This window comes from Manacus candei, unplaced genomic scaffold (genome assembly GCF_025592945.1).
Source record: "Manacus candei isolate 608988 ecotype Guabito, Panama unplaced genomic scaffold, ASM2559294v1 h1tg000017l, whole genome shotgun sequence".
In the NCBI taxonomy this organism is placed as follows: domain Eukaryota; kingdom Metazoa; phylum Chordata; class Aves; order Passeriformes; family Pipridae; genus Manacus; species Manacus candei.
The window spans coordinates 4,815,896-4,840,515 of NW_026138065.1; the positions used below are offsets into that span (position 1 = coordinate 4,815,896).

General features: G+C 36.8%; 1 protein-coding gene across 9 annotated transcripts in view; it reads left to right on the top strand.

The window, feature by feature from the left end:
• CHRM3 (cholinergic receptor muscarinic 3) overlaps positions 1 to 24,620 on the top strand; it is a 274,717-nt gene that overhangs the window by 107,937 nt on the left and 142,160 nt on the right. For 2 of the 9 annotated variants that reach the window (XM_051783780.1, XM_051783777.1), the window contains exon 3: positions 9,419 to 9,554. The exons of 6 other annotated variants lie outside the window; for them this stretch is intronic. Coding sequence is in view for 1 of the 3 variants with exons in the window: in XM_051783778.1 (XP_051639738.1) it covers positions 18,637 to 18,726 (90 nt within the window). In the remaining 2 variants the exon portion in view is untranslated. Of the gene's footprint in view, positions 1 to 9,418; positions 9,555 to 18,636; positions 18,727 to 24,620 lie in introns of all 9 variants that reach the window. One more of the 9 variants, XM_051783778.1, reaches the window with a different exon arrangement.

Genomic DNA, 24,620 nt, shown 5'->3' on the forward strand with positions numbered 1-24,620 from the left:
CATAAATGCTGACTTATGCCTTGTTTAGGTTAGGCTGCATGGCCTCCTCTTAGCCAATCAGCATGGTAGGAGAGAGGATGTGTGCTGACCAGGGAAGAGTCCTTTTTCCATTTAAAATTCCCCAACCCCAAACTTCTCTCCCAAATGGACATCCTTCTGGGAGTCTGTGCTCATGGCTGAGTTAATTGTTAACAAAGACAAGGTTCATCCCCATTCACAGCTCTAAAAAACAGTCTCTCTTGGGCCTTAAGACAAGTGATGCATGTGCTCTCCTGAATGAGAGTGGAGGCTTCTGGCGTGGCTGCTCTCTGGGCTCACATTGAGCGGGGAGGTTTTCTCAGGAGGGGATGAGAAAACTGGGGAGGGGGGGCACAGAAACCCTTTTGTGCTGGCTCATGTGCTGCTTGCAGCACTCACTGCTCCACTGCTGGCACCAGCTGTTTTGTGCCACACCACTTACTGATGTGTCTCTCTGGAGACACGCCTTCATGCCCCTGGAGACAAATAACATTTCTAAGCTTTTTTTTTTGTGCCCTCTCTCTCTTTCCCCCACCTCACCCCCCACCCCCCCCCCACCCCACCCCACCCTCACCCCATCCCCCCACCCCCACCCCCGCCTTCCCTTTTTTGTTTGCTTTACACTGTGAGCATGAAGCACTGTTGACAAAATTCTGCTGGATGGGAACCCAAACATATCATACAGGACAAGCTTTTGAAGAGATGAGAGCTTTCCTACTGTGGTAGTCAGGGGTAGTTTAGGGAAGTGACAGTTCTCTTTGATGTCCTGTTCTCCAAATATTTAAGGACAGTGTTGCAGAAAATGAATAGAAGCCCAGTAGTATTATACTTCATTCTGAAATCATTAGCTTTGTAAAGAAACTTTGAAACTCTAAGATTTAGGAAAGATAAATGTTCATGCCTCAGGAGAGAGATTATGAGTTCCAAGAAGCTGAAATCAGATCATCTAGTTCCTCCTCCCTCCCGTAAGCATGGACACCTTCCACTAGACCAGGTTACTCACACCTCCATCCATGAACACTCCCAGGGATGGAGCATCAACAACTTCTCTGAGCAACCTGTATCAGTGCCTCATCACTCTCACAGTGAAGAACTTCTTTCCCATATCTAATCTAAACCTACTCTCTTTCTGCTTAGTCATTCCCCCTTGTTCTGTCATTACATACCCTGTAAAAGTCCCTCTCCATCTTTCTTGTAGGCTCCCTTTAGATGCTGAAAGGCTGCTCTAAGGTCCCCCTGAGGCCTTCTCTTCTCCAGGCTAACGAACCACAACTCTTCCAACCTTTCCTTGCAAGAGAGGTGCTTCAGCCCTCTGATCATCTTTGTGACCTTCCTTTGGACTCGCTCCAGCAGGTCAACACCTTTCTTGTGTTTGGAGCTCCAGACCTGGATGCAGTACTCCAGATCTCACAAGAGATCTCACAAGAGCAGAGCAGAGGGGAAGAAATCACCTCCTTCAATATGCTGGTCACTTCTCTTTTGGTGCAGCTCAGACTTCAGTTGGCTTTCTGGGCTGCAAGCACATGTTGCCAGGTCATGTTGAGTTTCTCATCCACTTATACCTCTGTGTCATTTTATCTTTTGTCCTGATTCAGTGAAGGACATGTCGTCTTTGGGTTGCTGGGAAGGTTTCAATTAGAAACATGTTGAACTGATTCACAGTAGTTGGAAATAATTGAAAACTACATTTTTGCAGTGATTTCTGAAGAAGGCAAGATGTTTGCTGTTATGGTCCCTCTCCATCTTCCCTGCCCTTTACAGTAGGTATTTGAATGCTGAAAGCTAATGTCTGATGGATAGCATTTCAAATACAGTTGTGTGCACTTCATCGCAACATTTTGCAATCTTTAGAAAACATTTTAGCAACTAATTTTGCAGTGGCTAACTTAGGAAGAACTGAGTTGAACAGAGGTGATGATTTCATCTCAGCTCTGCCTGTTTCAAGCTGCATTTCCAGGAAAGGAAAGAAATATTATGGTCCCTGCTTTGATACCAAAACTGTAGCTGTTTTCAAATTGTCTGTTTACGTATCATTATCATAGCTGATTTCTATCACTCTAGCTGATAAGAAGAAGAACTCTAATTAAAATAGTTCATGATCTTTGAAGTAATTGATATTTTGTTACTTTGTTTTCTTAAGAAACCCTCATTTTTTGTATATCAAGACCATTAATACTTTTTTCATTTCAAGAAAAGTGATCTGTTCCTCACTAGAAGGGCTGAGGAAGTAGCTTAAAATGTTTCAGAAGAACCAGCAGCTTTTCCAGACCTCTGAGTCTGACAGTGCTGATATGTGTGCATTCTCAGTGAAATGCTCTTTTCAGCGGTGCTAGTGTAAGGCATGCAAACCACAGAAGTCACATTAAACTATCAAAATGAGTCTTGCTGCAACTCCTATAATGCTTGTGCTGCCTTGATGGGAAAGAAAGAAAGAATTTTCATATTAGATCACCTACCAGTAGCTCTATAAAAGAAATACAGGGTAACAAGGCTAGCCAAGTGTTGAAGATAACCATCTTCATCTCTACTCTGTTTAACAGTCTTATTTCAGTGGGGTTATACCAGTGTGAGTCTGGGGTAGTGAAATGGGGAATTTGTCCCCAAGCACAGTTGGTTGTTCAGGCAGTTCTCTGCCTTCTCGTTCGTTACAAATGTACTATAACATCTACTTGGTGATGATGCTAACTAGAAAGTTTATTGGCTCCCTTCATGGGCTCTGTGTAGTACACTGAATTTTTCTGCCATATGAAAGGCCAAATCTTTGTAAGCACAGGCAACATATGAGTGTACATAGGGTTTCCTTGTGACCTATCCCAGCATTTTCCACGGATCATAGAATCACAGAATGGTTTGGGTTAGAAAGGTTCTTCAAAGACCACCTAGTCCAACTTCCCTGCCATGAACAGGGACAACTTTCATGAGGTCAGGTTGCTCAGAACTCAGTTGAACCTGACTTTGAACATTTCGAATGATGTCTCATTCAAGAGCCTGTCAGGAGAGCAGGAGATGGAAGGACCCACTTGCCTGATAGACATCTTTGGAGTAAGCAGGGAAGAGATCATCATGACCAGGCTTCGCAAACGAAGATTTGGGAAGGGCTCTACCCACGTTTGTTGCAAGCATGTTGGTGGCTAAAAAGGCCACCATAGACATGTCCGGTTACAAAAGGCACAGCAGAAAGACTCCTTAGGAGGTATATTCTGCAAGACACGATCCTTTCTGCGTTGTCTTTTCTCCTCAAGGGTGATCCTGCGTGTGTTCTCAAAAGCATCAGCAGCATTATAGATGGTGTGACTCCAGACCTCCCGGTTGGAGGCCAGAGTAGACCAGTTATGGTGATCAATATGGCCAAGGCTGAGATGTTGTTTCAGGGAGTCCTCGTATCTTCTCTTTCGGGCTCCTCTCTTGCGGCAGCCGGTGGCAAGTTCACCATAAAGCAAGATCTTAGGGAGGCGGTGGTCCTTCATCCTTGAGACGTGCCCTGCCCAGCGCAGCTGTGTTCTCAGCAACATGACCTCTATACTTGTAACTGCTGCTCGTTCAAGAACAGATGTATTGGTCACATAGTCTGACCAGTGGATGTTTAGGATTGTAGGGAGGCAGCATTGATGGAAGCATTCTAGGAGTCGCAGGTGGTGGCAGTAGATGACCCATGATTCAGATCTGTATAAGAGAGTAGACAGCACAATGGCTCTGTAAACACTGATCTTGGTACTTTTCTTCAGGTGTTTATTTCGCCAAACTCTTTTATGAAGCTTTCTGAAAGCACTATATGCCTTTGCTAACCTGTTGTCTATCTCTCCGTCAGTCTTACCATCTGAGGAGATGAGGCTACCTAGGTAATTAAAATGCTGGACTGATTTGAGCTCTGATTCCCCAATGGTGATATGGGGATGATGGAAGACTTCCTGAGGTGCTGGTTGATCGAGAACCTTCTGCCTTCTTTAAGCTGACTTCCAGCCCAAATTGCTCAGTAGCATCTGCAAAGCAGGATGTTAAACGCTGCAGAGCTGCTTCTGTGTGGGCAACAAGGGCGGTGTCATCCGCATAAAGCACCTCCTGGACAAGATGGTTTAAGGTCTTGGTGTGGGCCTTCAGTTGCCTTAGGTTGAATAGGCTTCCATCAGTACGGTATCGGATGTAGATACCGTCCTGATCATCGAGGTCTGCCGTGGCCCTTTGGAGCATCATGCTGACCTTCTGCTATATCAGGGAAGAGAAAGGTAAATATAAAAGGATGTAGTAAAATCAAAACGCCTCACTGTAGTATTAGTGTTAGTTGTGGTCATCAAGCTATGGGCTATTCTGAGGTGCCTCCCTTTTGTTCTGATTTGTAATTTGATTTGGGAGCACATCTGAGTAAGAACTTTGTACTGATCCAGGAGCTGCCTTCATTCACCGTAATAGTACCCATGAGATGTAGCTGAGTCACCAAGTTGGGTTATTTTTTCTAACGTACATCTGTGTTTTATTTAATTATGAAGTCCAGATCCTCCTGCTTTCTGTTACAGGCTTTTTATCTTACTCTGGTCATGTCAAAATCAATTTGTAATTCTGTGGTGTACACATGAAATTAGTTTTAATTTGCTATGTGTTTCCAAGGGTGACTGACATTTAATATTTTCTTCCGAGGGTCTCATTAGTACTGTGTACCCATAATCTATTCTATGGGTGTAATGACAGAGGGTAAGTGAGCTATTGAACAGCATCCATCTGTCCACTTAGCGAATGGCCAGAGGGAAATACAGGGAGAAAATAGATGGATAATTGCCAGCATTTGTGTATTTTGCAGCTTACAAAAGTCAGATACAGTACTGTGGGTTTGCTGTGAGCTTCAAGGATTTTGGCCCTTCATGACCCAGAAGATGCTTCTTAGCAGTAATTTGTATATGCCAAGCAATGAGGAAACATGGCAAAACCTGTAGAGGCAGAACTAATTTTCAAGCACAAGAGCAATTGCTGCATGGTCAAAGCAGCAATGTCTTTTGTGTCCCTAACTTCAATGTAGCGAAGCAAGTTAACTTTAATCTAGTAACTGTCACCCCATCTTATATCTTCCTGTAGTCCATATGTATGTATGTGGGTACATACCACTTATGGTCATTGGCTGGCTTTATTCTTGCTGTCCTGTGAGTGACTTGTCCCAGGGGTTTTGAAGACCTGTATCCTTCTGTAAACCTTGTGTCAACAGAAGCTAGAGAAGAAAGATTATTTTTTTCTTCTGTTTTTCACGTGGCCTCTGAAGTAGCTGTCTGCTTTGTCTCTAGGCTTTAATGAGCTTGGAGGAAGGGTGGTAAGATAATAAAACAAAAAATAATGCCCAGAAGGCAGGGAAAAGGCAAAGAGAGCAGCACACAGGAGAAGAAGCAAGAGGTGGAAGAGTCCATGAGAAAAAGAAACATAGCAGCAGTAGTGGTGCAGTGTAGCACAAATGAAAATCAACTGGAAGTAGCATTTGTTTATGCCATCAGAAATATTATTAACAAAAGTCTATAAAGTTTTTAAGAAAACCTACCCATTGCTCATCTCCTTGGCTACATTTTTGCCCATGTTCTCACCCTGCAAGGATATTGTATGTATTACCAGTGCAATTTGAATTAATGAAATTGAGATCTACAGTGGTAATTTGTGAAGAAAGCATAAGTACTGTATTTGGTATTCAAGGAATTATGGAGGAGTTTGTATTTGTCTCCAACTGAAATGAAATTTCCCTGTACTTGTTAGCTATAAGTAACAATGTGGCAACTTCCATTTGCAGTTTATAGGGTGTTTTGACTAAAAGTTTGAAGTTGATTGGTTGGAAAGAGGCTTGATACTTAAACTTCATTTAATCTGTTCAGGGAGGGGCTACCACCTTCTTTTGTGTATTTAAATTGCTCTTTGCAGTGGTATCCCCACTAACTTAACATACTGTGTTAAATTGAGAGCTTTTTCACTTTGTTAAAACATCATCTGATGTGACTATATAGTTATTGAGTATTTTCCCATGAGTTTTACTAATAAGATGTAGTGAGTAACTTGCCTTATAATTTTAGTATCTGAAAATTACTTCATTGAGGCATTTTGAAAGTCTTTGCTTCTCAACACAGTGACTAATATTGTTTGGTGATTTTTCCCTGGAAGAAAAATTTGTTCTGTATTACTCATCTTATATTTCTATTAAAAATAGACTATTTTGATTGTTTTTATCTGGCAAATTAATGTCTGTTCACTAAAAGAACAGTGATTTCTATTAAATATGAAGTTATAATGGATTAGAAAAAGGCTTTCCTTGTATCAACATAAACATTTACTTTAAAATATGTTGGGGTTGTTTTCAGTAATGGATCTTCTAACTGTGGAGTAGTATGTACAATCAGCATAAATACTGAAAAAGAAGGATATACTGGAAAAGAAGCAATGAAAAATGCAATTAAGTGATTATGAGATAACAGAAACCTGTGTGAAAGTAGGTAAAGAGAATGATGACTTATTTATAAAGCAAAGTATTTCAAACCTAACTATCCTGGAGAACTCTTGAGATTTGTTATTTCAGGATATTCACTTTTATCACACTGTGGCTTAATTCACATGAATTGTCTTGGTGATTTTGATTTTGTATGTTTCTTTAGAAAAACGAACAAAACCAAAAGAACCTGCAGAGTTTTTTTTTCCTCTGACCTTTCATTAGATTCCTTTTAAAATTCTGTTTTGCTGTTCATATTGTTCTCCACCTCTGTCTGATAAAATTCCCCTATCTCACTCATTGTTGCTGAGGTGCCTATCATAGTGATGCAAGAGTGGGACAGATGGTTAGGGCAGATGAAAGAGCAGATTGTACTGTTAGATTGCAGTTATTTATGCCAGGGCAAAGGACAAGCAGGGGATTGCTTACCAGAACAACTGCTCTTATCTAGACATTTTACAGAGCTTTTGAAGCTTCATCTGCTGCTTGTAGTGTGTCATCACAGAGCCTTTGACTTTCATCAGCCCATGTGACCTGTGGCGTAGTGCAACATTTTCTCATTTGCAGAAATGCTATTCTGCACTGCAGAGGGGTTGCCTTGGTTTCTCTTATGTTTGGTCCTGCTACGAATGCTTCCTTTTTTCATGTGCACTTCCATGTCCTTTTTTATAGAAAACTTTTAAAGTGATTTTTAGTTGGGTTTTTTGTTGTTGTTGTTTTGTTTTGTTTTATGCTGAATTCATGCAGAACTTTTACTTAAATTGTAAAATTATATTAGCATTTATATTTAGATCCATGCATTCATTTACATATTCTATAGAAAATATATTTAGATATGTAGTAAATAACTAGTAATAGTTGCATGCAAAATTTACCCTCAGTTTTTCTTATAACATTACAATAATTACTCAATAGTAGCAAGCCATTACTTGTATCCATGTAAATCTTAAAACAAACCCAAAAAACCTCCCATACATTTGTCTGAATTTTTTTTAGCAACCAGTGAAAACTGCAAGAATTTGCCATATAAACATGCAACCTTTTCCAATATTTCTTCAATATTCTACTTCATTTGTATAGGTATTAGTTTTACTTTATATATAAATATAAGGTTTATATTTTTATAATATATTATAGCTTTATGCTTCTTTCAATAAATACAATTTACAATGTTCTATTTATATAATTTATAATCTTTATATTATAATGATATATGTCTTTACGTTAAAAAGTGACTTTGTGTCAGGAGATTATTAAAAAGAAAGTGAAAGAACAGTTAAAAGTATGGGTCTTGTATTCCTGTTCAGGTGGTTGTAAAACAAAAGCAAGGACTTATGTCTCTTCCTTTTCTCAGCTTAAAGAATAGGCTAGGCTTTTTGTCCTGTCTCATTTGCTAATCAGTCACACTCAGCTTCTCTTATGCCTCACATAAGAAAAATATATGGAGGTAGAAAGTTCAGTATTGTATTAGAACCATCTTTCTATATGAGAAATCACATTGGTGTTTTTCATGTAACTGGTTTGATTGCATGTGGGAATTAGCCATCTTTATGTGTAGCTACCCCCCATTTATATTAATGACATATGAAAGTAGAAAAAAAACCAACAAAAATGTATTCTTGACATTCAAAAGTTAAATTTTTCTTTTCCATATGTATGTGTAGTAATTTTATAAGAATGTATTCTCTCTCAAAAACAAGAAATGCCAGTATTGGTATCAGATTATTTTTCTTTTAGTCTCTCTAATGGTTCTTCTAAATTATTCTCCCAAATGGCCTAATCCTTTGGAAAAACATGTGAAAGGATGAGGGGATAGAAAGGGGGTGTCTGTCTTCAAATTTTGCTTTTCATATAGATAACTGAAATATTGTGGACAGTATATCAGTTACAGAAGAGTATGCTTTAGCTTTTATGCTTCTAAACCTCTCCCGTGCCTGAGCTGACTTTAATATAGTTTGGTCACTTTTCCCTGGACTTCTGGCCTGAACCAAGGCTGCTCACTGCATTTTAGCCTATCACAGCAATTATATCACTTCAGTGTTCAGCTAAGCTTGTCAGAAAAGAAGCTTGTGCATGAACAGAAAAAAAAGAACAGAGATTTAAGACTCTTTAAACATATGTTTAACATATTCAACCTATTTGCTCATATTGAACATGTTAAGCATTGGCATCTGGAAAGGGGTATCAGGCTGTTTTTACAACCACCTTCTTTGGACTCTAGAGACAATTTGATCTTGCACATTCAGCAGAACTTGCCACTTCCAAAATTGGTGGTGCTGTTGGATATGCATCTGCAGTATGGGCTTGCATCCCAGAGAGCCAAGCATATTCTGGGCTGCATCAAAAGCAGTGTGACCAGAAGGTCAAAGGAGGTGATTCTCCCCCACTACACCTCTCCTGAGACCCCACCTGGAGTGTTGCATCCAACTCTGGGGTCCCCAGCAAAGGAAGGACATTGGCCCGTTGGAGTGAGTCCAGAAGAGGGCCACCGAGTTGATTAGAGAGATAGAGCACCTCTCCTATGAGGAAAGTCTGGGAGAATTGAGATTATTCAGCCTGGAAGATAGGGGTGACCTAATTGCAGCCTTCCAGTACCTAAAGGGGGCCTGCAAGAAATCTGGAAAGAGTCTTTTTACAAGGGCATGAAGTGACAGGGTAATGAGGAATGGCTTTAAACTGAAAGTGGGCAGGTTTAGATAAGGTATCAGAAAGAAATTCTTTACTGTGAGGGTGGTGAAGCACTGAAACACGTTGCCCAGAGAAATTGTGGATGCACCATTCCTGGAAGTGCTCAAGGCTGGGTCGAATAGAGCTCTGAGCAACCTGGTCTAGTGGAAGGTGTCCCTGCTTAGGTGCATGATCAGTTTTTGGTCAAAGAATGCACACCACTAAAATAAAGACACGGAGATTCTATCTTTTTAACTTAAAATATTTTCTTCAGTTTTTTCTTCCAAGTTTTAGAAATAAGTAAAGAAGACTTAGAATGTAAATGTGCTGCCTTGCCAAAAAGGAGATCTCGTTTCAGTCAAACTGTCTTCCATTGAAGTGGATATTGGTCTTTTCCCATTGTTCCTCAAGTAGCTTTCAGTGGGTGAGTTTATACAAATATAAATTATTCATATGGTCACATAACTACCACTGCAGTTCAACAGAGTCGAAAGCAAATATTAAATGTAACACAGTCTATTATAGTAAATTCTACTGGGACTATGCATACAGATATCTTGTTTACATTTTCCTACTGAAGAATAATTGTAGGAGTAAGGTGGTTGACAGAAATGAACTGTGTCCTTTCAGTGACTGTTGGACTACTGAGAGTTTTAGTTAAGTTCAATAGTACACCTTTGGAGCAAATCTCATCTGCAGTTTTGTTGATGCTGTGAAACCATCTTGATGCATGCAAAGTAGACAGGTGGTGAAACTAAACTGGAAGAAAAACGCAGTTTAGAAGCCAAAATAATAAGTAAAAGACTTGGAGATTCTCTATATTTCGTGCATTGTAACCTCTTTTTCAAAATGTTACACTTCTGACTGAATCTCTCCACTGAGCGATGAAGCAGAAAACAGTTAGTATGCATCTGCAGCATTAGATTTGGGCCTGAAATAAGTCCAAAGTCAAATGCAGCACATATTCAATGTTTCTAGGTGGTTATCAGCATATGAAATAGAGATTAAAAAAACAAAGCAGATAAAAAAGAAAGGAAAGGGAATCCAAACCAAACAAACATTAATATTAATCTAGACTTCCTTACCTGTGATATGTGGTTTGTTGTGTTTGTTTTTTTTTTTATAATGCTTGACAATATTTTTTTATGCTAATGTAGCAGAAAGCAGAATTAGCTTTTTTCTCTGTCCAACCCATCTACTCTTTGATGAATAACTGTCAGAATTGATTTTGGTATGGAAAGCAAAAGGACTCTTATGGATTTTTTTTTTTTTTGATTGATGGATTAATCTTATGTTAATATTAAGAATGTCCCATTATGAAGCCTTTCACTTTGGAAATATTCTGAAGCTGTAAAAATCTGTACGATTCTCAGTCTTTATTTCTAGGCCTTTTCTAGCTGTTTTCTGGAAACAAACAAAAAATTATGAGACAATTTGAAATTCTTAAATGTTCCATTATTCCCTTTATTCACTACCATTGTTTTAAAATTTTAGATTTATTTACTATGAAAGCCAATTGTAGGAGCAATTGTTCCAAGCCTTGTTGTAAGAGAAATAAAAATTGTAATCAGTCTTGAAGAATCTATATCTATTTGCAGACAACAAAACCTCTTATCTAAGTTTTGATATATAGAGGATTAAAAACTATAAAACCTCTTATTGGAGTTTTGACATTATATATTTAGGATTAGAAATATTTGTTTTGTGACCTCTTTATCAGCATTTGCTAAGGATGCATTATTGGGGTACAACTCCACAGTCTGAGTTTATTTTCAGACTACAGATTTAAAATGCAAAAAGGTAAATCCTGCAGTGCTTAAATATATTAAATGTAAGTAAAAGAACTTGAAAAAGCAGATGAAATTCAGCAAGTCACTTGCTTCTATGGTCTAAATTTTACTTTATTTTGAAAAAAAATGCTATGTATTTGGGAAAGAAAGAAGTCAAAATACTTAAAGGAAGAATCTGTGTAGAAGCTATGGCAACATTTTTTTGCTTTTCTAATGAGAAGGATACTGAGTAAGCAGAAGAGTGTATAAGGAGTATAAGATCATTTGATACTTTTTATTTTCAAAAATTTAGTTGCAATAATGTGTATCTCACCTCTGAGGACTGACTAGAACACATATCTATTTAAACATTGTCTCACGGTTATCTCGTTTATGTTACAGACCAAAGACAAAATTCTCTGTCTGCTATTTTTGCAGAATAATTGTTAATGGGGGCAGAGAATATGTGTGCTTCTGCTTATCAATTCTGACCTTTCTAAAATTTTAAGGCTGATGAAATTTCCCGAAAAGCATTTATATGAACTAATTAGGTGACATTTATATGAACTAAAGGTGACATTTAGATATGACATGATAAAGGATATTTCCAAAACCCCCTTAATTTATGTTTCAAACCTGCTAGTATTTTCATTTGTGTCTCTATAGGTAGTGTGGGAAGATCCTGAAATAGGTCCCAGTTTGTGTTGGGTATTTATATTTATTTATTCAGTGGGCTTTCTCAGAATTTACATTAGTCTGACATTATCCAGAGCGAATTTCAGTCTCAAAAAGATCCCAGGCAGAACTCCAAACTCTTCCCTTTGAACTCTTGAGATGATGTAAACTCACTGACTTCCATGAAGTCAATACAAATTTATATTCTGTCTTTTTGCCTTCTGAGTGAAGATTTTTTTATATGTAAGAGTATATGTCATATCTAGCTGTTAGATGTAAGTATACAATATATACTGCAGAGCCTTTCACGTTAATTCAGTGTAGTCAGTAGTGGGTGTGACAATGAGGTGTTACTGTTGTAAAGAGATCAAAAAATAAACAGTACTGACTCACCATGGGCTTCCTTTGCTCTGGTGTGGCAGCAGCAGAAATGGTCTGGCATCTTGGGGCTCCTCATTTGCTGTTTCTTACCCATCACCCTCTTTGCCCCACTGGCTCTCTGCAGGGGCTCCTAGTGGCTTTGCTGAAAGCTGGGCTGAACATAAAACACAGTTTGGCTAAGTTTTATTAGAGTGCACTTTCTGGCCAATGGTAATAAAACTAAAGTGAGTGAAAATGGGAGAAAAGAGGAATGGAGAAAATACGTGTAAATCATGCTATAAGTGAAGATCACCTGTCATTCTCAAGCAGTTTATTTTGTTTTGGAAAAGCAATGCCAATATTAAAGATGCCAGATGATGACAACTGATTTATACTGTAACTTTTATGGTATCTTTACATCCTATGTGTGTACTTAGAAGAACTGATATGAAATATATGAATTCTCTTCTTTCGTTCATTTAAAGTTCAGAAAAATAGAAAGAACTGTCATTTCAAAGAAATACTTCTTCAGTCCAGAGATATGCTGAGAACACAGCGTATATCCTATCAAAGGGGTAATCCCACATACTTGTCTGTGTATGTCAAGTGTTTTCAAATATATAACTGACTTTTGCACCCGTTCCCAAAACTTGCATCTCTTCTGATCTTGTCTGACTTTCCTTTTGTGTAACCAAACCAGAGTACTGGGTGGACATGGAGGGGGAACAGGGAACAACTGGTGACAGCCCAGGGGCAATTGATCAGGTGCCCTCTTTAGTAGTTTGGGGAAGGGTGTAAACAGCAAAACAAAATCAGAGGGGAAACGGTGCTTTTGAGTCTTACTTCCTCTTACAGCATCAGGTTTTTCCCAGCTCTAACAAAATGGAAAATTGGTTTTAGGGAGTGTTTTATGTAACAATGGTTTTTACATAACTCTCCTTTGCTAACTTTTTTTATTGCTGAGATTACTCTTGTGATGTTCTTTGTGTCTTGGAGTTTTCTCATCAATAATAGGAATTTTTGCATTCTCATACGTATGTAACCTTGAAGTACAATTACACATGAAGAAATATTAGAGCAGCAGTAAGAGCTTGAAATATAACCATCACTACATAGAAAGTCAGAGATAAGTGTGAATAATAGAGCTGGTAAATTCTTTACCCATACAGAAATGTCAAAATAATGAGGTGTTTTCAAACAAAGCCTTCAATTCCTATTAAATATGAGAATTCCATTGTCTATCTGGTTTTAAGGAATTATTCTCTGTCACCTCTTGCTTAGAGCCCTTTCTCCCCATGTCCTGCCAGCAAATTGAAACTGGACACTGTTCAGATTGGTTTGAGTTTGAGTTTTTGTTTTTTCCTTACAGGGAATTTCTTTCCCATTATCCGCTGTTGGCACAGCCAGCATACAAACAGTCAAGATGGCAAAGACAATAAAAAAAAAGGTTTAGCTATTCTCCAATGCTTTATTTAATTGAAATGATACATGGCACAATTTAAATTTCACTAACATAGCTGCAATCAAAGATGTTTTGCTAAGCATGGCTGACACACGAATGTTTAACGGACTAGATTTTATTTTGTTTGTCAGAAATGTGTGTCGTGCTTCAACAAAAGGCTCAAAGGATTTTGCCAGGATGTAGCCATGTGACTAAATGTTTTTCTCTGTTTAATACCTAAGCAGCTCTTGGTGCTTTTTTTTTGTTTTGTTTTGTTTTGTTTTTGATCTACATTCAGCTTGTGTAGCCTTGCCAACACAGAAGTTGCCAGCAACTCTGAATGTCCAAATTTTAATTTAGTTGAAGTGCAAAATAGCTGTTAATAATGATTTTTGGATTTGAGGAATTTAGCAAATTGTTTTAATGATCCATGCTAATTTACTGATTTTGCAAGTTAATATGTTTAATTTTGCAAAACCTTAAAGACACTAAAGTTAATTGGAACTGTGTTATATTTTCATAGATACCCCTTTTTTTAAGTGCACCAGAAATGAGAATGAATAGTTTTCTCATTACAAAAAAAATTTCTGTGATCTGAAATTCTTCTTACCAATAATAAGTATCAAGTATATGATTATGCACGAGTTACATCTATAATATATATTATATTTCAGTTTGAGCTAAAAGAGGTTAAATAATCATTGAATACAACAATAATCAGCAAAGTACTGAATTTTAATTAGATTTTTGTGTAAAATAAACCAGTAGAACAAGGGGAATTCACTCTACTGCAATTTTTGTAACTGTTAGAAGTTTTTAAAAATAGATATTTAGAATGCATTCTATTTCTTAGGTAATGTATGCTAATTAATTTGCTATTCTGAAGGTAATACTGCATTAATAAATACTTGTATCTAGTACAATTTGATAGATTAAAATTGCTTTAGCAACTGTGCTTTTTGTGAAAATATTAACCAAGCCATGTGGTTGATGTTTTTAAAAACTTAATCCAGAGGCATATAGAAGATTTGTTGGAACACTGAGAGGACCTACAGAAGTACTTTCCATCTACAGTTATGCTCAGAAGCAGCCAAGAACCAGTTCAGCTCTTAAACCGAGTTTTTTACTTGCTCTGATGTAACAGTTATGCTACTTTCAAATCTGAAGAGTAAGATATGGACTTGAATCCATATATTCAGGGAGCCAGGGTTGTTTAGCCTGGAGAAAAGGAGTATTAGGGGTGACCTTATCACTCTCTACAGCTACCTTAAAGGAGATTGTAGCCAGATGGGGGTTGACCTCTTTTCCCATCCTTCTCTCATCCTAGTGACAGGATGAGAGGACACAGTCTCAAACTGTGCCAGGGGAGGTTCAGCTTGGACATCAGAAGGAATTTCTGCACAGAAAGGGTTGTTAAACATTGTAATGGACTGCCCAAGGTGGTGGTGGAGTACCATCCCTGGCGGTGTTCAAGAAATGATGTGGCACTTAGTGGTCTAGTTGACAAGGTGGTGGTCAGTCAACAGTTGGACTCGATGATCTTAGAGGTCTTTTCCAGCCTAAATTATTCTGTCATTCTGGGACTAGAAATTTCACAACCAGACATTTAAGGCAAGGCTTGGCAGATTTCTGGTGGAGGAGGGTGGAGGAGGGGGAAGAAGTATGTATACAGCATTGCTGATGTAGTAACTTTGTTATCTTTCTGTCCTTTTAAAATGATGAAAGAGAGGCAGAGAAAATGGCAGTGGAATTTAAGGTAATGTCAAGCTTTTAACATACTTTTTAATGTGATTCCTGGCAGTATTCTTCCACATGAAAGTGATGCATGCTGTCCAATCTTGTGGCAATAACAAGACACAAAATCTATCTTTTAACACAGCAGTCTACCATAAGTATTGGTGTACAAAATGCGTTACTTTGAAGTAAGTTTATTCTGTTAGATTAGTTTCAAAGAGTAGATGGGTTTTTGTACTCTTTTTGCTATCAAGCTTAGTTGTCATTATCTATGTAAATGAAACTCAAAGAAAAGCTTTTAAAACTCTTCTCAAAATGGAGATTTCTTTCATGCGTGCATACGACATTCAACATTTCAGTCAGCTGTTACAGGTCAATGGGCCCAAGACTACATTTAGTGTCCACTAACAGTTGTTAAAGTGTTCAGCCCAAGACACAAAAAAACAGATTCACTAGTAATTTGAGAAATATTCCTGGTAAATTTTCAGAATAAATGTTCATGATGGCCTTCAGATACTGTCTTTCTAAATTTCAAAATGACACTGTATCAAATGCAGTGCTTCACATTTTGGTTCAAAAACTCTTATACCTTGTGGCAAAGTCATAGATGTGGTGTTGTTTATTGATTTAAAAAAGAGAATTGGCTTCTTCTGATTTGAAAGGAAGAGTTGGTTTACATTATATTGGTCTGGGAATCATCATACAGATATTATTTTCCCAGTTATAAAACTTGTCCATTATACTTATGGAAATTTTCCTAGTGAAGCCCACATAAGGTCAGGTGTTTAATAATCCTGGTGAAATATATCTATAGTTTATGAACATAGAGTTCTCTTCTAACTGGTGGTGCTTCTGGCTCATCCTGGGACTCTTAACTGGATTCTCTTCTGTATTTAATCATGAACATTAATTAGACAATTGTTATCTATTTACTAGATATTTCCATCTTCTGTGGATGTGATGATTCTGCAGTGTCAATATGAGTTATTAACAATAGTTAATAACAATTAACAATAGTTAATAACTGTGCCAATAATAAAATTGCTTCTATAGCAAACAGGGGACAGATCTTCTGAGTGAGCTGATTCTGCTTTGTTTCCTAACTGTGCAGTCTCAGTTCCTGCAGAGGTAGATGGTGAACTTTAAGAACTCTGAATAATTCATTTGTCTCCAGTAACGTTGTGTAAAAGGCAAGGATACTTTGGTCTGAGCGTCACCGACAACTTCAAAGAAGTATTACTTTTGGACTTCACAATACAGATATCCAGCTATGCTGAAGTCAGGTATTTTCTGACTGTCATCCGTTCCTGTGTTACCACAGAACTGTTTGCGCAGCTATGTGCTGAAATAGATTGGAAAACTGATGGATCTTTTTTCCTTGAGAGGTAGAAAAATTGGGAAAGGAAATTACCAAGAGAATGTCTAATGTTTTATATTATAAACTGTAGTTCAAATTCTTCTGTAGGCATCCAGAGAGATTGCTTATGCATTATAATCCCCATTTGACAAAAGTGAAATTAGTTACAAGATTTAAAGCATCATTCAGAAGTGTTTTGCACTTAGGTCTAGAATAGAATGTGTGAAGTTAAAAACTAGTTAAATACTGTGAACGTGTTTCTCCTGATACAAAGATGTAACCTCCACATTGTGAGTAACTGCTGCAGCCATTTAATAGTAAAGCTGCTGTTAAACAAAACTGACAGAAAACTTGTTCCAGACATGGAATAGTACCAGCAAAAGTGAATTAAACCCTTTGAACCTTTGTAGTGCTCATAAAAATGTTAATACCTTGAGTACTACCAATTACCACTTTATTTTACAAAGATTAAAAAAAAAAAAATAATGTTCCATTATTAAAGAGAGATCTTTCTAACTTCAGTATCTCAAGCTGTATTTTCGTAATCATTAGTAATTGATCTCTGCCCTACAGGATTACCCAGAAATACAGATATAATCTGCACCAAAAAGAGGCAGAAGTCTTTTGTTTGCTTCTGTTCAAATTTTTCAACCTGTGTGCTAAGGAGTTTCTACCACCTTTTATTCTTCTGTACATAACAGTACATCAGAACAGTACAGCCGGTATGTAGGAGCAAAAAGAAACACACAGAAGTGAAAGGAGAAGATTAAACATACCAGCCTAAGGCATTTCTAGCCCAGAAATGAGCTTCTCACAACTTGTGGAGTCAGATGCTTAGCAAAAGTGGACGTCAGACACGTAGCTCTGAGAGTGCCAACTGAGAGTGCTGCATGAAAAGAGAAAAATAATAAAAGAGAAAAATAGTTAATGGCTGCTGCAGTGGAGTACAGGCTTGGTGCAAAGGCAAGCTGTGTCAGTGCTGTGTATTTCTCAGGTTCATTTCAATAATTTGCTGTCATCTGTTATAACCGGCATTTGCCTGTTGATCTCACTTCAGAAAGCAAGTTACAGTCCTGCCTTTTTTCTGCAAAGTTCAACTGATACAGGTACAGGGGGAATAAAGCTTTCTTTCTACAATGTTTGAAATGGATTGGAAAGCTGATGCAAAGAATTAAAGATCAATTAATTTATATAAAATCATTCACAGCAATAGTATCAACTGACTATCAAATTATCAGTAACAGTATATCAATTTTCAACTGAAATTAGTTACTTGTATCTTTTGGTTAAGCACTTTAATCTGCTTTAAATGCAAAAAATTCAGTCCATTGATATCAGGTAGACTTGGCTGTGTCAAAACAAAATTTCTCACATACACTTCTTATATTCTCAAAGTGTGTTAATTTAGTTACTTTGTAATTTCAGTGTTTGGATGTCATTTTTTTCCTGGAACTAGTGCTGGACATAAATGCGAACAGTGAACACTTTTTGCACAGGATTTGCCTTGCTGCTTACACTAGATATGGTTGGCAAAAGGTTGTTTCTATTTGTTATACGAGATTTAATTGCATGTAGTGGATGACATGGCTTAAAACAAGAAGAGAAGTGTGAGAAGACTGTAAAAAAAGTTGTTAGCTAGATATTCATAGCTTTCTACTGTTTTCTGATTCTTCTGCAAGTTCTTTTTTCAGACAGACTCATCTGACTCTTACAACTTCCTTTGGAAGAAGTCTCCTCAGGCATTTTAATGACACTTCGTAGTTTTTTCTGATCCACTTGGATGTTTTGCTTTTGCTGAAGAGCCTTTCCTTTGCCAAATGTACTAATTTCTATATCTAAATTCTTCTGTGAATATATGAGAATTCTTGGAAAATTAAATATCTTGTCAAGATTTAACGTATTATCATCTGAGTAAGTATATATATTCCCTGTAACTCAGATGCCTTTATTATTAATTTTCCAAGCAAAGTTGGATTTTTTAAAATTTTTCTTTCTTCATTTTTTTAATAGGTGTATGAAAGCAAGTAGCATATCTAGTTTCTATTCAAGTGTTACATTAGAAAACATTAGTAATCTGTAAATATCCCTGAATAAATTTAATAGTTCTTGGACTTGCTTTTCTCTTTCCTATGCTTATATGAACACTGATTCCCAGGGTTTTTCTTTACAGGCTTTCATAGCTGTAGTCCACGACTTACAGTGTGCCTCATCACCAGGTTCATGCTGTCCTTATCGTACTTTATGAGGGACATATGCAGAAGTAAGTAACTCTAGCCTATACACTGAAAAAGTAAATTAGAGCAGAGGTAATGCGTTACCTTATCTTTCTCTCCTTGGCACTGTTAAGGCAACTTTTTGAAATAGGTCCATGTTCTCAGTGTCCTACTCCCTACTTGAAGACAAAGGAAGTCGTAGCTCTGGTCATGTTCCGTTGGACACAATGGTGATGGATCTTTGTGACCTGACTGAGTTACAAGCCACTTCTTGCTCTTCTGATGGTACCTGGCAGTGAAAACTGCCTGGGGATGAAAGCGATATATTTTTTTTTTCTCATTTTGAGATTGCTGTTTTCATGATGTTTACTTACCTCTGCTTCCACCTTCGCTGTCCTTCAAAATCCCTGTGAAAAGTCCCACTCAGAGTATAGGAGTTAAATGTATAAATGAACAAAATGAGCTGTGACAAAAGAATTCCTAACACACCTTTTAAACATCTTAAACTTCGAAACTACTGTGGCACTGGTGCAGGAGTTCAGATGCTCCTTGTTGCTGAAAAAAAGATTATCAAAAGGGCTATCAAGAAATTACTAAAGAGAGAAATGGCTCAAAGAACCAAGATCTAATGGGAAGAAGGAAAAGCAACAGGGAACATCTTGGTAACACGGAAAGACAGAAGGGAAGGATATGAAAACAAAAAAGAAATTATTTAGGGGCTAAAGGGTGCTTACAGCACTCACAAAAAACATAATGCTGCAGATCAGGAAAACATAAGTTGACTGAAATTGTTTTTACAGAGATGGAAGGGAAAGTAAGTCAAAGAGCAAAAGAAGAATGAAAGAACATATAGACTTAATTATTGCAGGTTTTTTATACATTATAATTTAGTTTCTCCTTTTCAAATGTAACATGAAATTTGATGTAGTCAGGTTCAGACCAAAAGCTACTTGCTTTTCTCTTCAAAGTGTTCTTTGAATATTATATCCTATTTAATTTTTTGAAGGAAAAGGAAGTATTGTTGCTACCTTGCCTTACAGTGGTGGGCTAGGCAAAAACGGGGTTGGTCATGGGTTTGGTGTGAGCATCGTCAGGGGAGAAACTCACTTTAGAAAGTGTGCTAAAAAATAACCAAAGAGAAGGAAAAGCAGAGAGTTGCAGAGAGAAAACATTGGATCTGAAATCAAATTACATCAATCACAGTGCATGTAGAAATAACCTATGTTTTGTGTTGACTCCTGTACAAAAATTAGAGAGCCTTTTTTTTTTTTTTTCTTCTCCCATGCATTTTAAAATGTTCATTTTGTTTATATATCTTCTGGACTACTTCAGCTATCTCTTTAGAAAACACTGTCCTTTTCCATTACTTATGTTGTTTTATGACTTCTTATCCTACTTTAGGAAAAAAAAACAAAAAAAAAGACCCCAAAAACAAACCCACAAGAACAAAAAACCCACTAAAAATTCTGTTCTAAAAAAATCCTGTCATTGAGTAAAGTGCTCTGCATTTTAGACTGCTATAACTCTTGAGCCTGGCTAGTAACACTATTCTTTCATCTTATCTTGTCAGAGCTGGAGTAAGATTTGATAAATATGTCAAGGTAGTCTTTAAGCTGCCAGTATTTAATGATCATCCCAGGGATGCTTGGAACAAGAAAGATTCCAAAGAAGTTGTCAGACTTTGGAGGAAAATACTTGTAAATGATCCTGTATATTACTTTTTATTAGATTAAGTATATAAGCAGAAAACTTTTTTAGATCCAAAACTTTGTTTGCTTTGAAGTCACAATTCAAAGGGAAAGTTATCTGATTGTTTTAGAAACGAGTAGTAAAATATTGATGAAAATGCTGGTTCAAGAACAGTGCATGGGTTTTGGGCTGTCTCTTCATCTGAGCTCCATTTGTATCTTTGAGAACTTGTAACAAGACAAATTCTCCAAGACAAGGTTCTTATAGTTAATGAATTTAAAGTAAGTTTATGCAAATTGCTTATTTGGGATCTATGAACTGTAGAATTTAGTTGCAGTTCCCTAGAAATACACTTATTTTAGGTTTCAGCAAATCTTATGAAATACTCAGAAGCTGACGAGAATATGGTTTAAATCTCTTTTTAAATACATATACACATTTATAGGTATTATTTCTGATAGTTGAGCAAAAAATTGTCTAGAATTTTGAAAATATGTTGTCAATCTGTTTCACTACTTGTTTACTACCTGCTTATAAACCAGCTAAACAATCTTGTGAACAGTATAGATATGTATCCCCAGGCTTAAGGGAAAGAAAAATACCCTGTTAATTATGTAAAATAAAACACAGGAGTAATGCAAATGAGACATAAATTGTTGCCATCACACTTACCATCCCAGGTGTTCATAATGCCGCAGAATTTAGCTGTGATAATAAGCAAGTTAGGTTTACGTTATTGCAAAAATATGTAACTAATTGACAAGATTAAAAACCAAACAAACAACAAAACAAATGTGTGTTTACTTTGCTAATATGTGTTTAGATTTAGATACAAATATGCTGTCCATCATTAGTTATCTATTAATATTAATCTCTTACTTCATACACACTTGTAAATCATTTGATCAGGATACAACTCTGCAGGGATTGCCAGCTATTCTGTCCTATCAGATGGTTCCTCCACCTTTTTTCATTCTTGGATGGCAATCACAGGATGCAAATGGCAAGCTCTTCCAAGATATTTTCTAACATCTGGCTTTTGATGGGCTTCTTAGACAACTGGACTAGACACACTGGAAGAACTTCTGAGCTATTCTCATAATGAAGTGGTTTCTTGGCCTCTTAAATGTCGTGTCCTCTCCAAGTGCCCTTTGGATGTGAAATGATCTGGATGTTATGTATTGCCAAAGAGTTCACAGATGCAGATTATTATACAGCTGGAAGCTGCAAATGTATGGTGTAAATTGAATATGCTGCATATCCGCAAGGCAGTTCTGTTGTGATGGCTGCTGTGTTTCACATAGCATGTGAAAACCTCAAACACATGAGTTGTAGCAAATAATTCCACAAATTATTGGAGTAAAATGCCTCAAAAGTAGAGGCAAAGGGGAAAGAAAGTTTAGATAGTATGACTTTAAATTGGAAATGAAAATTTATGTGAGTTTTGTCTGTATGCTAATTTTTTTTTTTTTTTTTTTTTTTTTTTTGTTATCTATTCTTGGTCTGTAGTTCTGTATTACAAATAGATAACCAGGGGTGTTATATAGCCTAGTGTGATTTCAGGCACCTTGAAGGAGAATGTTTATATATAAGTACAACTCAACGACATTTTTTTTTATGGTATGGAGTTCCAACCTAAAGTAAATATTGTGCTTAATATTCAAGGTTGCAGAACATGTAGCAGACTAGTATGTTAACAATGGTAACAGGAAACTTGAAAATAGAGAACATATCTTTTTGTCAGTTAAATTAAATTGTTGTTACCTAACCACACAAGTGGACTTGACAGTTACTTGGAAAATAATTGTTTTTTTGTCACTGATTATTGTCATAGATAATGAAGATTGTTGTTCTGATTAGTACTTGACTGAAAAAAAGAAAAAGAAAAATTAAAGATAAGACTTGAAGGAGTTTAGCTATCACATTTAAAAAAAAAGTAATTAAAAAATGTAGGGATAAACACCAAGCCACATCTCACTAAGATACTTTTGATTTTTTTTTTTTTCAAAATGCAACATTTTTCTGCATAAATCAATACCTGATTACAGCTAAAACATGGAAAGCTCAAAAATCATTTCACCTTCAATAACCATGTAAAACTAGAATACTTTTATATCTGCTTGGGCTCTATTTGAAGAAATAATGTGAATTGAAAAGACTGCATATGGCTGTATTCTTTGAATTCCTTTAGCAATAAAAACAAGTTTAGGTCATCTTCTTGTAATGAGGAACTCAGTTTTTATTGATGCAAGTGAAAAAGATGAAATCCAAGAATACATTAGGAGGAGTGGGACAATTTTGTAATTGTCCTTTTTTCTTTCCCTGCTATAATGTTAGTGTTGTAAGATGTGTCAACCTGAGGTACAAATTTGCTACTTTTCTCATTGCTAAACCAGTAAAAGAACTTCTGTGTAATAGCAAATAAGGTTTTTCATGATTAAAATTCTTACAAGATTTCAGTTGAATACTTCTCTGGTCAGATGGAAAAACACTCTTCAGAATCAGTTGAAATACTATGCAGAGATTAAATTTCTTTCCTTTTTTTTTTTTATTACTTTATTTGTATCTATATTTTACTCTTTATGTTATATTTGCTAAAAAGGGGTTTTTTGAGCCTTCTTGTATTTTGACTTTTATTTTTACAGACACAGAATTCCCAAGTAGCTGATCTTCTCATCCTGTGTCTGGAAAATTAAATCTAAAGTTAGTAGATACAATTAATCTGGATATAAGAAACTTGGTGGTTCTCTGACAGAAGAAAAATTTAATTTCTTTTTAGATAATGAGGTACAATTCAACATATTTTCTGATATGATTTGCAGTGCAATGTTCTGGAATGTGCCACTGCAAAACATGTAGCAATCTTGCCATTTTAGCAATTCTTCTAGGAGAATTCAGAAAACTAGTTTCTTAATCCAAGGGATAGAAATAGATTGGAGGGTGTGTAGATCATGTACTATAAGTTGGTGGGAAAATGTTCTTAGATTGAAGAAAGGCAAGGAAAGGGAAAGAAAGAAAAGTGTAGCTGGAAATTTCTCTGTTAGGCTTTGTTTTGGAGTACATGTGTGGTCCCTCTTTTTACTCTGGAACTAATCCTGGCTTGAGACTCACTAGTCTGTGTGAGGAGCCCGTGGGAACTGCTCTGCCATACAAACAGGTTGGCATCAAGACTTGCAGGGTGCTTGGTGCAGCAGCATTATTTCAGCAAAACCTAAGAATTCCTTTTAACAGTACAATGCAAATTCAGGATCACCTAAACTCTCTGCTCCTGCAGTATTTGGTTGTTTTTTGGTTGAGTTGTTTTTTGGTTTTCTTTTCTTTTCCTAAAAGCTTTTGCATCTAGGAGTGGATAAGTATGAATGCTATGCATAGTTTTATTGCAGAATGTCATCAACATCATCTTTTGGGAAGCGGTGACCTTGACTTTTCATCTTGAGCACGGTTCATTTCAAAGTGGAAAAGAGAGACTTCTTTCCTTGTATGTCTTCCTTTCAAGTTGAGCACTGGGTTGAGTAGAGTAGTTGGGTTGCAGCAGCTTTACTTAGTAATTGGGATTACTGTGAGGCAAGGATACAGGCAATAACCTACCACTCCAGAGCAGCAGAGTATGTTGATGGTGAGCTATTTTTCTGGTAATCTAATGTGAATTATAGTGGTTTTAGTAATCTCAGACTTGTGAGAAGAAATGAGAGTAAAACTCAGGAATTTCTGTCCTATCATTCAGTAAGTACTGTTGCACTGTTAAAAAGACCAGAAGCAAACTGTGGAAGACAGTTGTTCGGAGTGGAGTTTCCCCCCTTCTCCCAAACAAGGTGCATGTTTCTTCATTAGAGCTTGTGTCTAAGGAAAACAGCCACAGATTGGTTGAACATTAAATTGCTGGAGAGAGTATCATGAGTTTACCAAGTCTTTTCAATGCTCAACAGTTCTGTAAAGATAGGCTTCTTTTAAGTAAAAGCCACTGTCAAAGTCATGACCATTATAAAATTCTATTCTGTGCACCAGAGCAAATCTCAGTCTCAGCTAACTCTGCTTTGAAATGCACCTCTCTTATATTTCCGAGTAAACAACCAACAGCTACTCCCTCTGCCTGAAATGAGATGATTCTACTTGGTTGAAGGCTTATAAGCCCCACCTGGGAGCTTGCATTGCTGGACCCTTACTGTTACCCACCATGTGTTTCCGTACACTGCTTTTTTTCTCTTTCAGAGTGGTATGTTTTTAAATAGGTGACATTTTTTACATCTAATGC